The 14,817-nt window shown below is 35.9% G+C and overlaps 1 protein-coding gene across 1 annotated transcript in view; it reads right to left on the reverse strand.

Moving 5' to 3' along the window:
* Positions 1-14,817, reverse strand: part of LOC149781838 (solute carrier family 12 member 9-like) — a 48,800-nt gene that overhangs the window by 22,235 nt on the left and 11,748 nt on the right. Inside the window, exons 4-6 of the mRNA XM_089936026.1 lie at positions 13,263-13,408; positions 4,690-4,831; positions 1,526-1,633 (exon numbers count right to left, since the gene is read on the reverse strand). Of these exons, the coding sequence (XP_089792152.1) occupies positions 1,526-1,633; positions 4,690-4,831; positions 13,263-13,408 (396 nt within the window). The remainder of the gene's footprint in view (positions 1-1,525; positions 1,634-4,689; positions 4,832-13,262; positions 13,409-14,817) is intronic.

Genomic DNA, 14,817 nt, shown 5'->3' on the forward strand with positions numbered 1-14,817 from the left:
CGTCAGAAGATAAGGATACTGACAGCGATGATGATAAACATTGCACATAATTTTGTAAATAGTGTATAAATATGAAGTGAAAGACTTGGACAAACAGGAAAAAAATTACATAACTGTGTAGACAAATTCATTTGGAATAAATGGTGAATATTTCTTTGAATTTTATTTGATATAAGAAGAGAAATTAAGGTAAGAGTGATCACATGTGCATGATGTTTTCAAAAATTTTCAAACAGGTACAAACTCTGGGGCACAAGCAGGTAAACACAGCTTAGTGCTTCTGGGGCATAGCAGCAGAGATACTGATAACAGTGCTGGGGCTGAATGAATTAACCTGGTAGTTACTATAAAATTACTTAAGGTAAAAAGGACAACCCTGAAGGTGCACAGACTTCTGGCTTATAGCTATAGAATCTTTTGAAATTATGATCAAGCTCAGCCAATTGGATGCAAGATCAACTCATTAATATGCATGGTTGTTGTTTCTAATCAAACTCTTCAAAGATTCAATGATACAAGCTCACATACCAAATCGGATCAGAAATATGTCCTCTAGAGTGTTCAAATGCTTAGCCAATCAGATGCAAGATCACCTCATTAATATGCATAGATGTTGCTCATAACTGAAACCACCTGAGATTTTGTGATCTAGGCTTAAATACCAAAATCTGATTCATTATATACCATCTAAAGTGTTTGCAAGCTCAGCCAATCAGATGCAAGATCACCCAATTAAGGTTTAAGTGCCTGTTTTGGTCATTACACCAACTAATTTTGGCCATAAGGCTAAAAATAAGCAAAGCAGAATAAAACACGGTAATTAATTCTAATACGAGTAGTTAAATTATATGATTGTAATTAGAATTAGGTAAAATTATTTCATCAACTTCCACCTAAAGAAGCAAATTTAATTTCCTTCAGTTTCTATGACAAAGTATAAAACATTTCAAAGCTATTTATAATAATCCCTATAAATATACAGAACAGATGCACAGGTGTCTTCACACCATAGTTTTTATGTACTCAAAAGAGTGGGCGCTGATTTTACAGGTGAGTAACTTCAATTGTAAAACTATGTGTTTAAAGGGTAAATTCAAAACTGAATACAAATCATTAGGTCTTTTGAAAACTAAATAGAGACCCTTCAACATACTGATACTCTACTGTCTGAAAAGAATTTCCAGGAATTCAAATAAGACGATTTCTTCCTTGAACCTCTAACCTCTGATATACTTGAGCAATAAAATTTTCACATTAGCCTCTGAATCCATACTGAATTAAAAACTGGCACCATTTTTATTCAAAACAAACCTGAAACAATTAGATGACTTTTGCTGAAAACCTCATGAATTTTTTTCCATACCATGAAAGTCCCAAAATACAATAATATTTCCCTACTAAAATGTGTCCCATGTACTTATGTACTGTGTGTGTTCTGTCACTCACATTTTTCCAATATTCACTTTATACTTTTTATTCACTTTTTGTATAACTCCCTGTCTGTTCACATTTCTGTTTGTCTCACCTGACATGTTGGCTCCATTCATGATCCCAGTGACACTGCTGAACAGGATGGCAAACACTTTGGCAAAGCTCATCATGTCCCCTGTTGTGTAATCTGTTGTGTAGTGATCTGTATACAAGGAAAGCAATCATCAGTCAGATCACAGCTGACAAAGCTTTTTTAAAATAATCTTAGGACAAAATTAGGTGACTTTTCAAGGGCTCTTAGCATTATTTTCAAGGGCATGCTAACATCCAATTGCTGTCAGCTTTCAGAGTCCATTTAATCATCTTTATGTCAAAGTCTGGCATTATTCCCCATAATCCATTTCAAAATGAACACCCACTTACCCATAATGTTTTAATTTACATTCCACAATGCCCACCCCAAATTCCTGTTACACATTTACCAATTGTGTTTTAATTTACATTCCATAATGCCAACCACAAGTTCATGTTACACATTTACTAATCATGTTTTAGCTTACATTCCATAATGCCAACCACAAGTTCATGTTACACATTTGCCAATCGTGTTTTAATTTACATTCCAGAATACCAACCACAAGTTCATGTTACACATTTACTAATCATGTTTTAGCTTACATTCCATAATGCCAACCACAAGTTCATGTTACACGTTTACCAATCATGTTTTAATTTACATTCCATAATGCCAACCACAAGTTCATGTTACACATTTACCAATTGTGTTTTAATTCACATTCCATAATGCCAACCACAAGTTCATGTTACACACTTACCAATCACGTTTTAACTTACATTCCATAATGCCAACCATAAGTTCATGTTACACATTTACCAATCATGTTTTAAATTACATTCCATAATGTTAAATTTTGCCCATTTACATTCCACAATGCCAACCACAAGTTCATGTTATTTTCTTAAATCATGTTTTAAATTAGATTCCACAGTGGCAACCATGAGTTCATGTTACACATTTACCACTCATGTTTTAACTTGGACTTTCACAATGCCAACCAAAAGTTCATGTTACACATTTACCAATCATGCAGATGCCATATTGTGCTCACCCCTAATCGAGAATAATAATTGACATAGTACCGGGTATCATATAATAAGAGTAAATTAAGTACTCTAGAGCAGGCATGAGCAACTTCCTCTAGGGCATGGTCTGGATAAGTGATTTCTAAAGTCACACCCTATTATGTGAGGTCATGGACCAGACATGGCCTGTGGGCATCATACTCTGTTCACCCCTAATCAAAGGTAATAATAGACATAATAATGGATTTTCAAAGGTTTTTACAACACATACATATTTCAAGGGTTTTTAAAGACCAGACATAATATTCAAGCCATAGTAACACAGACCCAACTGTGACCATACTTAGATCTGCCACCAAATAATGCTTCTGATGATCAGGGTTTACCTACACAGTTGAGTATGCATTATAATACTGCAAGATGATCCAAGAAACGATTCATCTAGTGTGTATTCTGAGTTCTGCCAACAGCCCATACCATATATATCCCATGGTAGGAGTATGCCTGATAAAGCCCATACTGTATATATATCTCATGGTTGGAACATGCCTGATACAGTCAATACTGTATATATCCCATGGTAAGAACATGCCTGATAAAGCCCATACTGTATATATCCCACGGCAGGAGTATGCCTGATAAAGCCCATACTGTATATATCCAATGGTAAAAGCATGCCTGATAAAGCCATTACTGTATATATATATATCTCATGGTAAGAACATGCCTGATACAGATATCACATTGTTGGAGTATGCATAACAAAGAACATACTGTATATATCCCATGGTAAGAGGATGCCTGAGACAACCAATACTGTATACATCCCATGGTAAGAACATGCCTGATAGTCATACTGTATAAATTCCATGGTAAGAACATGCCTGATAGTCATACTGTATAAATTCCATGGTATGAACATGCCTGATAGTCATACTGTATAAATTCCATGATATGAACATGCCTGATATGGCTCATACTGTATATATCCCATGTATTGAAACATGGTACAGGTGTTTTGTTTCACAATAAGCTGCAAGTGTCATAGAGAGATGGATGGACAAAATTTGCTTTTTCGGTCTTGCACACATATTATGGTGATTATTCTTAAAATGCATATTCATTTACAAGACACATTATCAGGTCACAATGCAAGAGCATACAAAGATGAAGACATGTCAAACAGTTTAACTTTAAAAGTACTAATCTAATAAAACTGAGTTTTACAGAGGATACAAATGATTTTCATGATACAAATGAATACCATGATTCAAGAAGTTCTCTCAAATGGTTCATGAGATATCTCAAACAGTTTATAAGATATCTCAAATGGTTCATGAAGGTATCTTAAATGGTTTATATTTCAAATGGTTCATGAGATCTCAAATAGTTCATGAGATATTAACTGGAAAAGAGATAATTCAATAGATGGATGACAATCTATAAGAAAAGTATTTATCTGACAAAGACAAATCTTACTTATGTGGGACACTGTATCAAGCTCATTAAAGATACCTCACACAGTTGAGAAGATGCTGGCCAGAGAAGACTGTGATGGACAGACAAAATCTGGGAAAGGATAGCTCTTACATTCCAGATCAGTCCAATTTGTACAGGACACAATGTTGAATCGGGATACAAATATGTTTCATCAAGATCTCTCAAAGTTCATGATATACTAAGTAAGCAAACATGCGAAGGATGAACAGATGTGCTTACTCCATACAACCCCACATAGGTCAAGTAAATACACAGAATTTTTTTTATATTGGCAGGTCACAGTAACCTTGATCTTTGAACCTCTGACACCCAAAATTCAGAGGGCTTTATATCTCCAAACAGGTAAAACACCTGCAAAGCCTGGTGAAGGTAAATGAAGCAATGTTCAGGCTACCATGTGGAAAGCAAAAAGTGATTGGATGAATAGACACCTTAATACAATCTACTGCATGAATAGACATTATCTTAATACAATCTACTGTATGAATAGACACCTTAATACAATCTACTGTATGAATAGACACCTTAATACAATCTACTGTATGAATAGACACCTTAATACAATCTAATTTAGGCCAGTTGTACAAGAATTAAAAGAAATGAAAAGTGAAAGAGAAGAAGAAGAAAAGGACGATGCAGATTAAGATCACTTACTGTGGAAATTGTTCCTGAAAGTTTCTGCTGTCAAACCGGTGTAATTGGCAGTGCCATTTTTATCATCCGCATAATGTACTGTGATGATTGTATTTTTGGCAAAAACACTTATAATTACTGCCAAGGTACACACAACCACAGTCTGTAAAAGATAGTGAACATAAAGTTTCAGCTATAAAGTAAAATGAAAAAAGTAGATCTTGAGGAATTATCTTAGAATAGACACTGCAATATATAGTTCAACCTCCTCACATAAATAATCTCCTACTAACCGCCTCCTCTGTTACATGTATCATATTAGTTTCTGGTTATGGTCTCTTATCACTGCACAAGTCATCCACCTGAATATATTAATTTTGGAAAGGATATTTCAGCCATTTTGATGTAAATGCACTCCAAATCCATACAAAATAGCACAACTGAATGACTAAAATCCATATAAGATAGCATACCTGAATGACCAAAATCCATATAATATAGTACACCCGAATGACCAAAATCCATATAATATAGTACACCCAACTGACCAAAATCAAATATGTTACCTGATCATAATACCTTAGAAGAATAGGTAAGCAGTGGAGAGAGTTACATCACCTTAGGTCTATGACTGGCCAAAGACTGTCATTGGCCTTTGGGACTAGGAACAGTCTAGAATTAAAAAACATCTGTGATTTTACAATCTGCCTTAAATGGGTCCTTTGGGACATTTGTAACTTAAGGGACCCTCAACAATGAAGGATGTACACTGAACATGATACTGTACTAAGGTCTTCTGAAATTACTTGCTGGGTCCAATGATCGGAGTGGCAAATACTTTCCCATTTGTAGCAAAGAATAAAAGCCCACCCCCACCCCCCGGTGATAACTGACAAAGATTGCATGAAAATAGTGCCATTTCATCCCTCCTCTGCTACTGAGGCTGTGTGAGAGAGAAATTTGTCTCTATGGTGGCTTATTTACATATTTCCTTGACTGAAATCCAAGCTTGATCTGATGGAGGTGTCTGAAAAGGGATGAAGTGGAGAGAACTGCATCTCTTTCTGCCAGTTGTAGGTTTGACACAGCATTGACCTAGATGTGTTGAGCAGCTCTGTTTAAGATAAATGCCATTTGAGAAACTGACTCCCAGGTATGTCCTGTGGGATCTGAGGTGAGAGATAAAATGTTGGAAGGCTGCCATCAATACAAGTCCAGCAGAATGCCCAATACCATGATATTCCACACCATCCATTGCATATCATCAAAGGACTTCCAGTCCATACCTACTAAGTTTTTATACCTCCAAGACTGCACTGCGCCTGTGACTACAGCTGAAGAGAGTGGGTCTTTCAAAAAAGGATTAATGCGAGAAGAGGAGCCTGTTGACATGGGGTCCTGTAATTGTGTAAGCAACTCAAAGGGTCTGCAACTTGCCCAGAATATGGCAGCAGTTTTAACACTGGTTTCTCCTTCTTGATAAGGAAGTCAATTGATGCTGGAACTTTACACCAGATTGTTGATGGAGAAGAAGGGGGACAAAACTGTGGAAGCAACAAGTAAAAGACTTCCTCGACTGAAGCCTGGAGACAGAGTCTTCTCTGGTCAATGGTGAGACCTAGTAAAGATATGTGTACTGGGGTACTAAACTGGGCACTCAATGCAAACTGGACAAAGATCTGTCTTTTGGCTTACAAGGTATGATCAACTGTGGTGATGACCAGCTGCAAGATGTTCACCTGAGATGGATCAGGACCTTTTTATCTTGCATGATGCTGTCCAGTTCTTTATGTTGGGACAGGAATATTTGATCCACACAACTGGTCTGATAGTCATACTGTATACATCCCATGGTATGAACAACTTCTGATGTGCAAAACAGAATCTGAGCTGGCTTGATTTGATGATTGGCCATCCAAACCCATGCAGCATCAGGGATACTGGTCTTGCCAAAGGAGGTTTGTCATCTAAAGGCATGGAGTGTAGAGTCGCTGACCAGAATAACTTGGATCGCTTCAAGGTTTATAAGCTTTCAGGATTGTGATAATGTTCAAAAGGTGAATAATTCACTAGTAGTGTCCTCATCCCTCAAGATGTGCATTCTCCTTTCATGCCCACAATAACGCAGCCCATTGATGTTTGATCCATGAGAAGCAAATGTGATGTGTTTACAGCGTGGAAACTGGAGCAAGCTAGACATGTAGACTGGTTGTGTTTACATAGCTTACACTTTGTCCTGCCCATGGGCTAAATTTGTATGACAAAAACAGCAGACATGCAGCTCAGGACTTGTTTCTTGCTTTATGAATTCAGATGTAAAGAGCAGCATGATGTGAAAAATTACCTGTATGAAAAGCTCATGTGGCAGCCTATGCATCGCTATTATTACTTATAAAATGGACACTGTAAATAATTTCTAATATAGCTTACATGAAGTTAAGATCAAATAGAGTGCCTGCACTGGTAATGTCACCAAATCATCACTTTTAATAACTACAAAGTGGACACTATGATTAAAACATCCAGCAATTTACTTGAATTTTCTAAAACACCTTCACATAAAACAGCTCTATACTAAAGTGAATGGACCCACAAGCAACCTGTACAGGTATGTAGGGGTGCCTATGTGCATGCATGAAACAAAGTGATAACTGTATAAGAGACAGAAAATTCTGCTGTTGAAGAAAATGTGCAAGAAAAAGTTGGACAATTATAGATGGAGTATACTTCAATTTGCAGAGTAAACTCATCTTGCTTGCTTTGAGATGGAATAACTTCCAAAAATTCTTATAGATGGATTCTGAGGTCTCTTGTCAAGAGAAAGCATGATATTCAGCACATGCAGAAGTAGTAACAGAAATATTCACACGAATTGGTGCTAATCCCTGTATTAAGGGGAGATCACCCTATTTAACTGCCACCTATGTGAGCATGTAACTTTTAGCTTTCTTAGCTAAAAAGGTGAGCCTCGGAAGACTGGAACTGCAAGGTAGTAGTTTCTCCTAAGGTATTAGGATCAGGTAAAGTCTTTGAAAACACAGAAGTAGTCTCTGCTTACTTGTCGACTGTTGACAAACAATCTGAGAATTTAAATAATATGCCTAAAATGCAGACATAAAAGCAATGACAAGTTTTTGTATAATCAGGATGACTTCCAGCAGGGAAAAGGGTAAAATTACAATGCCTAAAATGCACACATATAAGCAATGTCCCAATGACAAGTTTTTGTATAATCAAGATGACTTCCAGCAGGGAAAAGGGTAAAATTACAATTCCGATAAAGCACACTATGTCACAGATATGAATAACAACTCAGGCAAATCAAAGTAGCATAATCTGTGTTGCGGCATAGAACTAAAAGCTGTTCAACCCAACAAACTTATTTCCTTCCATATCAGCAAGCCATCCTAAAGTTTTATGGCAGTACGAGATGTACCATGTATACTTGCTTACAAGTCAAGTCATATTAAAAACAGATTCTGATCTGCCCTAGCATAATGCACCTGCAGTGCATGGTCTATTTTGTTTGTTCTACTGATTACTCCTAACAAACTGCACAGACTCAGATCTGTGACCTTGAACTTTTGATCATTTGAACCGATGATTAAATATTTCTATTTTTAACCATAAAATGCAAGCCATCGACAAACTTTGATCAATATACTTGGTCTAAAACTAAAGTTATGTAAAGAAGCTAATTTATTTCTTATTTACTCACTGTAAATCAACAGTGCAAGCCATTCACAAAGTTCTTCTTATATTGTGACCTTTACTCTAATCAATTATTTTCTATGCCACCTACAAGGCATAGGTGAAGGTACACTACCTAAGTTATTGTGGAGACAAATCATAGTCTGAGTAATGACAATCTTGACCTTGAACTTTTGACCCAATTATTGATAGGTTTCCTCATTAGCCCAAGTTAAAGCCACCCATAAAGCTTGAAAAAAATGCATCGTCTCGAACTGAAGATTGTGTATGAAGAAAATGCAAAATCAGACAATGAGGTTGCCAATGTGATTATCAAGCAAACTGAGACTAGTTCCCAGTCTCTGTTACATTTTTTTTGTACAGAACTGATCCCAAAAAAAGCATAAATATAAACTATTTTTATAAACTAAATTTCCAGTTAACAGTAAAATTGAATGTGGATTTGAACAGTGGCCAGTAGAAATTATATTTTGAGAGGTTTTTTTCCATCACATCTACAAGTCTGAACAAGTCATAAAAATGTCTCTCTCTACCCTAAGGCTGCAGGGGGTAAAGAAGAAGGAGCAAATAATAAACTTCTGTTAAATAAGAAACTTTTTTGTCTTTAACTGAAATTTATGATTTGCTCCTCTTCTGAAGAGGTTTGGAAGAAAACAAACTGCTGATGCCTGCAAACTATTTTATTGTGAATCATCCTTTTATATGTCTTTAAACAAATATTCATAAGAACGTACTACCTCCCTCTACCTCCTATCAGTAGCATTATGGAGCTTTCTGTTTGAGTAAGTGAGGCAGGTACCATATATACTCACTTATGAGTTCAACTGCAAACTGTACAGACCCAGATCTGCTGTTGCATAAAGTGCCAGCAGATCTGGGTCCTTGCAGTTTGGTTGGAGTGATCAGTAGAATGAAAATAACACAGACCCTGATTGGTAGGCACATTATGTTACATCGGATCAGGACCTTTGTTGTTTGCAGTTTGACTTGATTTGTGCAAGCATATACAGTACTCCCCGGCATGTCTGGGTGTAAACTTTATATATATATATATATATATATATATATATATATATATATATATATATATATATATATATATATATCCAGATAAAGCTCAATACAACAAATGACGTAAAAGGTATGTAAGTAGTACTACTGATACCAAAGCCATCACAAAAGCAGTATGCAAGGACTAAAGAAAATTCAAGTAGGTAAATCAATCTTAACATTTTTTAAGCCCTATAATCCTGCTATCTGTTCATGGAGACTAAAGTGAGTAACTACAATAACTCACCATGCTTTTTACTACATATGTTGTTAACAAATAGTGTGACATCATTGTCACCAACCAATTGTGACTGACGTTGCAACTGCATTGGTCGACACCACAGTGATTGGTAGACAAAAAAATTATTTTAGTATCATGAGTGCATGGGTCCATTCCCACTCATGAAACATCCCTCCAATCAGACCGTAATGGGAACCAAAAGGACCCGCAGCTGAAGGCTATAATTACCAGTGTACCTTGTACACACAAACGCCTGGGGGATGAGGCTCTTTTTCCTTCCCCCAGGATCAATTATCAGGTCGCTGTGTGACCATTAACAGTGGTACATGCACAACACTATAATCCAATTAATCAATCAATCAATCAATATACACTGCTCACCTGTACAGGAGAAACTGGCCCAGGGCACATAATGCAAAAATGTGAAACATGTGATGTGTCTTCCAACTATTAATGCATATATAAAGTTCTGTACAAAACAATTTGAAAATGTCCTTGTACCGTATATACTCACGTATAAGCCTACCCACCCAAACTGAATAGGTATAAACACTAAAAAGTGCACGACTCGCGTATAAGCCGACCCACAACTCCGTGACATCACGCGGTAAGTTCTAAATGCATTTATTTAGGCAAACTTATCTTACAAAAATTATTAAAAAGAAATAGTATAAACTTGTTTGTAAAGTAATTTATTTAATTTTCTGTTTTCTTATTGTTTCTGCCTAATTTAGATTTGTGTCTAACTTGATCGAATGATGACAAGAATTGAGCATTTGCAAGTTGTTGTAACACTACCTTTCCCTTTTGACTCAATTATTGTTTGTTCATGCATTATTCCATTGGACATTTTATACCAGTGCACCGGTAATTACGTTTATATCTTGCCTTGAAATCGTAAATATCTAAGTTGTTAAAATGTGATCCCAGTATGACAACACAACGAACAACAATATGGTTTGATTCAACGCTCGCAATTAGGCAACAGAATGTATTTACATATGGTGCCACTGCATGTACATTGTAGGTTTAAACATGCGCTGAAAGAAGTACATTCCGCTGAATGAAGTACATCGCTTGGAGTCGCATCATGGGCACCACTGCACTAAACTTGCTGTAAAAGCTGAGTTGTAGTTTGCTTTGATGTAAACGACCTTACACCATACCTGTCAACTCTAAAGTTAGGAGAAGAAAAAAAAACTCCCGATTTTTAGGGTTGTTCAACGGCCACCTCCCAATTTTTGCAGAGAACTCCTGATTGTTACATTATGTCTTTGACTTTCATTTATCTTAAAAAAGAAAAGTCCTTCATAAATAGATATATCGTATGCAATCCATGCAAGCCATGTTCTGTTGTATCACCTGTGAATATTGTTGTGATGAAATAATTACTTTACAAGAAAGAATTTGCTTCTTCAATAAATAGAATGTTAAGTTTTAACATCACTCACGTAAATTTACGATCTTTTTCACCGCTATAAGAATACAAAAATCAGAAAATATACCAGAACAAAAAATAAACCACAACAATAGAACTGTTGGCAATTAATTTCATTTCAATCTCAAGAATGATCACTATGAATGCTATAGTGCCATTCCCACCAAAGAAACACGAGTGAACACCTGGCATTTTTATACCGTACATACGAAAGTCAATTACCATCGTTAAATTAAAAGGAATGAAAATACATAACACGCAGCATATGTGTCCTTAAAAAACTAATTTAGACTACATATGTTTATAGTAAACAATACTAAATGCCTTACGAGTTGACAATAAGAAAATAAGGTCGGATATACAATGAAGGGGAAAACAGTTGCCACATGTACGGTACCATGAGGCTGCTTATTTAGGTTCCTTTAGTTCACCAAAATTGGGAATCCTTTATTTGTTAATCTACTGCTGGTGCATGCTTAACACACAGTAGTGTATGACATGATTTATTTAAATTATGACAGAGGGCCAGTCGTTTTCACAAATAAGTTGTATCGATAAGCAGGATTAACTTTTAATTAGTCGCGCTGGCTTTCTTGCTTGTTTATTCAAGACTAACCTTTAGCTATTGTGCAGTTTGGCCACAGCTGACCTGAATATGAAAATAGGGCATGTCCTGTGGGAAAATAATGGGTGTCACAGGGAAAAACGGCAAGCCCTCTGCAAGTTTCACACATACTGGACCTGTAAGATCGGTCAATATTTAGTGAAAACAAGGTTATAAAAATGACATGAAAACCTCCTGATTTTAGGTCCCAATCTCCCTATTTTTTGTTCAGTCTCCCTACTTGGATTCTGAAAAGTTTAAAGGTATGCCTTACACCCCGTTTTACAAAACTATGTTAATCGTGCTAATATTATGGAATGAAAGGCAATTACACATCAACGTACTGGTATAGTTGCTGGTTAAAATTCCCTCTTAACACAGGCCAGTTTCAAGGTTTTAATGATTAACTGGCCTATATTGCTGTCAGAAAACGAAAGACAAATCAGGCCAACTATCAACAAAGGAGACACCGAAACGTTCCAGCTTTCCATTGTGCGTAAAGTTATGTTGTTGTTCAGCCAAAACACAAAACTAAAGTAGATTGATGATAATCTTAGTTGATTATAATGAGAATTTTAGCCTTTATTATTACCACTCTTCATGAACATGTAAGTTATGCTGGTTATGTGCCCTGTACAATTAAATGTGCAAACATTTTCATAAATATTACCTCAGTGTAGGATCTCTTATATCATTGAAAATGTGTAACTTGTGAGCGTGTAATTCAACATAAATGAAACAGTTATTATGGACTAGCTGAAATATTATCTAGAAGAATTTGGCTGAAACAATGAATAAAGCAAAATCTGCATCTAATATGTTTGGGAATAATTAAGGATTTAAGTGACGCTATGCACGCTTTGCAGTGTGTGAGTACTGTACATTATAGTTCAGTCTGGTCTCCCAGGCAAACACAACCGGCCCACGAATTATGAAGTCTATATTTACCTTTATTTAATTTCATGTTGGAGAAATCCGAAAATATGCACATGCAAAATGATAACAAAATCAATCATAGTGCTTTATGACAGTTTAATAAGAGTCGGGACACTGAAAATGATTTTTTTTTTACTTGTGTGTGTCTTAGGACACAGAAAATATTATTTTTTCATGTTTCAAGATGTACAGCCATTACAGTAGTCAACAAAAGGACTTAAAATTGTCAAGTTTAGACACTGGCCCACATATAAGCCGTGCCCCCCCTTCTTCCAGGGCTTTATTTCTTATTAAATTATTTGGTTTATACAGGAGTATATATGGTAATTAAAATTTCTGTACGTCTGTTGATGTCACTTCAACAAGATATAACTGAGGAGGAATAAAAATAATGTCACACCACCATACAGATGGTCATCACATAGGGAAGCTACAATATACAATGTGTGGTGAAATTCCAGCAAGCAGTCTAGATGTGGTTACAGACTGACAGAGAGATGGATGGAGGGATTCAGAATATCCCCTTGCTGGAGCCTGAGCTAGGACCTAAAAGAATTTTAAGTGATTGTACCTGTACCCTGATATGTTCCCATGGAACAAAAAAATGTACACACCATAAGAATGACAGCAGATGTTCTGGCAAACATGGCTCCCCCAATGATACAGATGAGAAGACAGAAGCCCAACATCACCGTGTCATACAGATATTTGTACCAGTAGTTGTCGACAGGAAGTCCATGATCCCCCGACACATAGTGACCTGTGTTAAACGAGATAAATGCATTTAACAATAGAATGATTCAGGTATCACATTAATACTGTTGACAGGAAGTCCATGATCTCCTGTCACATAGTTAACTGTGTTAAGCAAGATGTGTACATTTAACAACAGAATGATTCAGGTATCACATGAATACTCTGAGTTCATTTCTATTGTGGGTATCAATTTTCAAAGTTATACTAAAATTGATTTTTAATTTATGGATTTGAAATGGGCCATACTTTAGGATCAGTGCCCATTATGTGACAGCAGACCTGGCTCTGTGCAGTTTGCAGTTGGGTTCATCTTATAAGTGAGTATATATGGTAAATGTTGGTACATCTGGAATACCACGACATTTTTGGTGTTGTTTGTATTTTGACTGCCCCCTTAAATATGCATGTCCATAATTAACAGAAACTGTGAAATGTAAAGTGTATATTCTTACTGTACATTATAACAATAGTATACAATCAGTTAATCATAATCAGGTACTACTATAAGTTTTGTCATTCATTACTATAAATTCTATCATAATTAGGCACTACTATGAATTCTATCAATCAGAACTAGGCGCTACAAAAAAGTCTGTAAATCATAATTAAGCCCTATTTGTAGCAAAATATATGGAAGTGTTCCTCAAAACTTACACATACTATCACTGTTTAATCCAAATTCAGTTTCTTCTTAATTTCTATATACAATCAAAGTGATAATACCTTGGACAAACTAGTCTGCATTAACTGCTACTATGATATGATTTATAGATTCTATGCAAACAACGAAAAAAATAAAATAACACATCAGGACACCAGAATTTTACTTTGAGAAACCCAATCGTTCATGAATAAATGCTCCTTGTTTTCACATGGATCTGGGACAAGTCCAGAATCCACATTAAAAATGGTGTCTTATTATGGTCTTTCTGGACAATCTCTTAGAAACGTAAACAAAGATCATCTATTACATAGTACACCCACATATAAAGGTCTGAACCATTTCTTTAAGTATGAAGAACACCACAGAACCTGCATTAAACAAGATGGGTTCAGTGGTACACTACATGTCAGCATGCATGATACAATATGGGTTCAATGGTACACTGTTTGCATTTAAGCATGCATTATACAAGAGAGTTTAATGGTACACTTCATTTCAGGATGCAGTATACAATAAAGGTAGGTTAAATGGTACAATGCAGTTCAGCATGCATGATACAAAAGGGTTTGATGGTACACTGCATTACAACATGCATAATACAACATTAGTTCAATGGTACACTGCATTTCAGCATGCATGATACAATAAGGGTTCAATGGTTTACCATATTTCAGCATGCATGATACAATAAGGGTTGAATGGTATACTGCATTTCAGCATGCATGATACAATAAGGGTTCAATGGTACA

This window comes from Sinohyriopsis cumingii, chromosome 15 (genome assembly GCF_028554795.1).
Source record: "Sinohyriopsis cumingii isolate HCF-2022 chromosome 15, ASM2855479v2, whole genome shotgun sequence".
NCBI lineage: Eukaryota > Metazoa > Mollusca > Bivalvia > Unionida > Unionidae > Sinohyriopsis > Sinohyriopsis cumingii.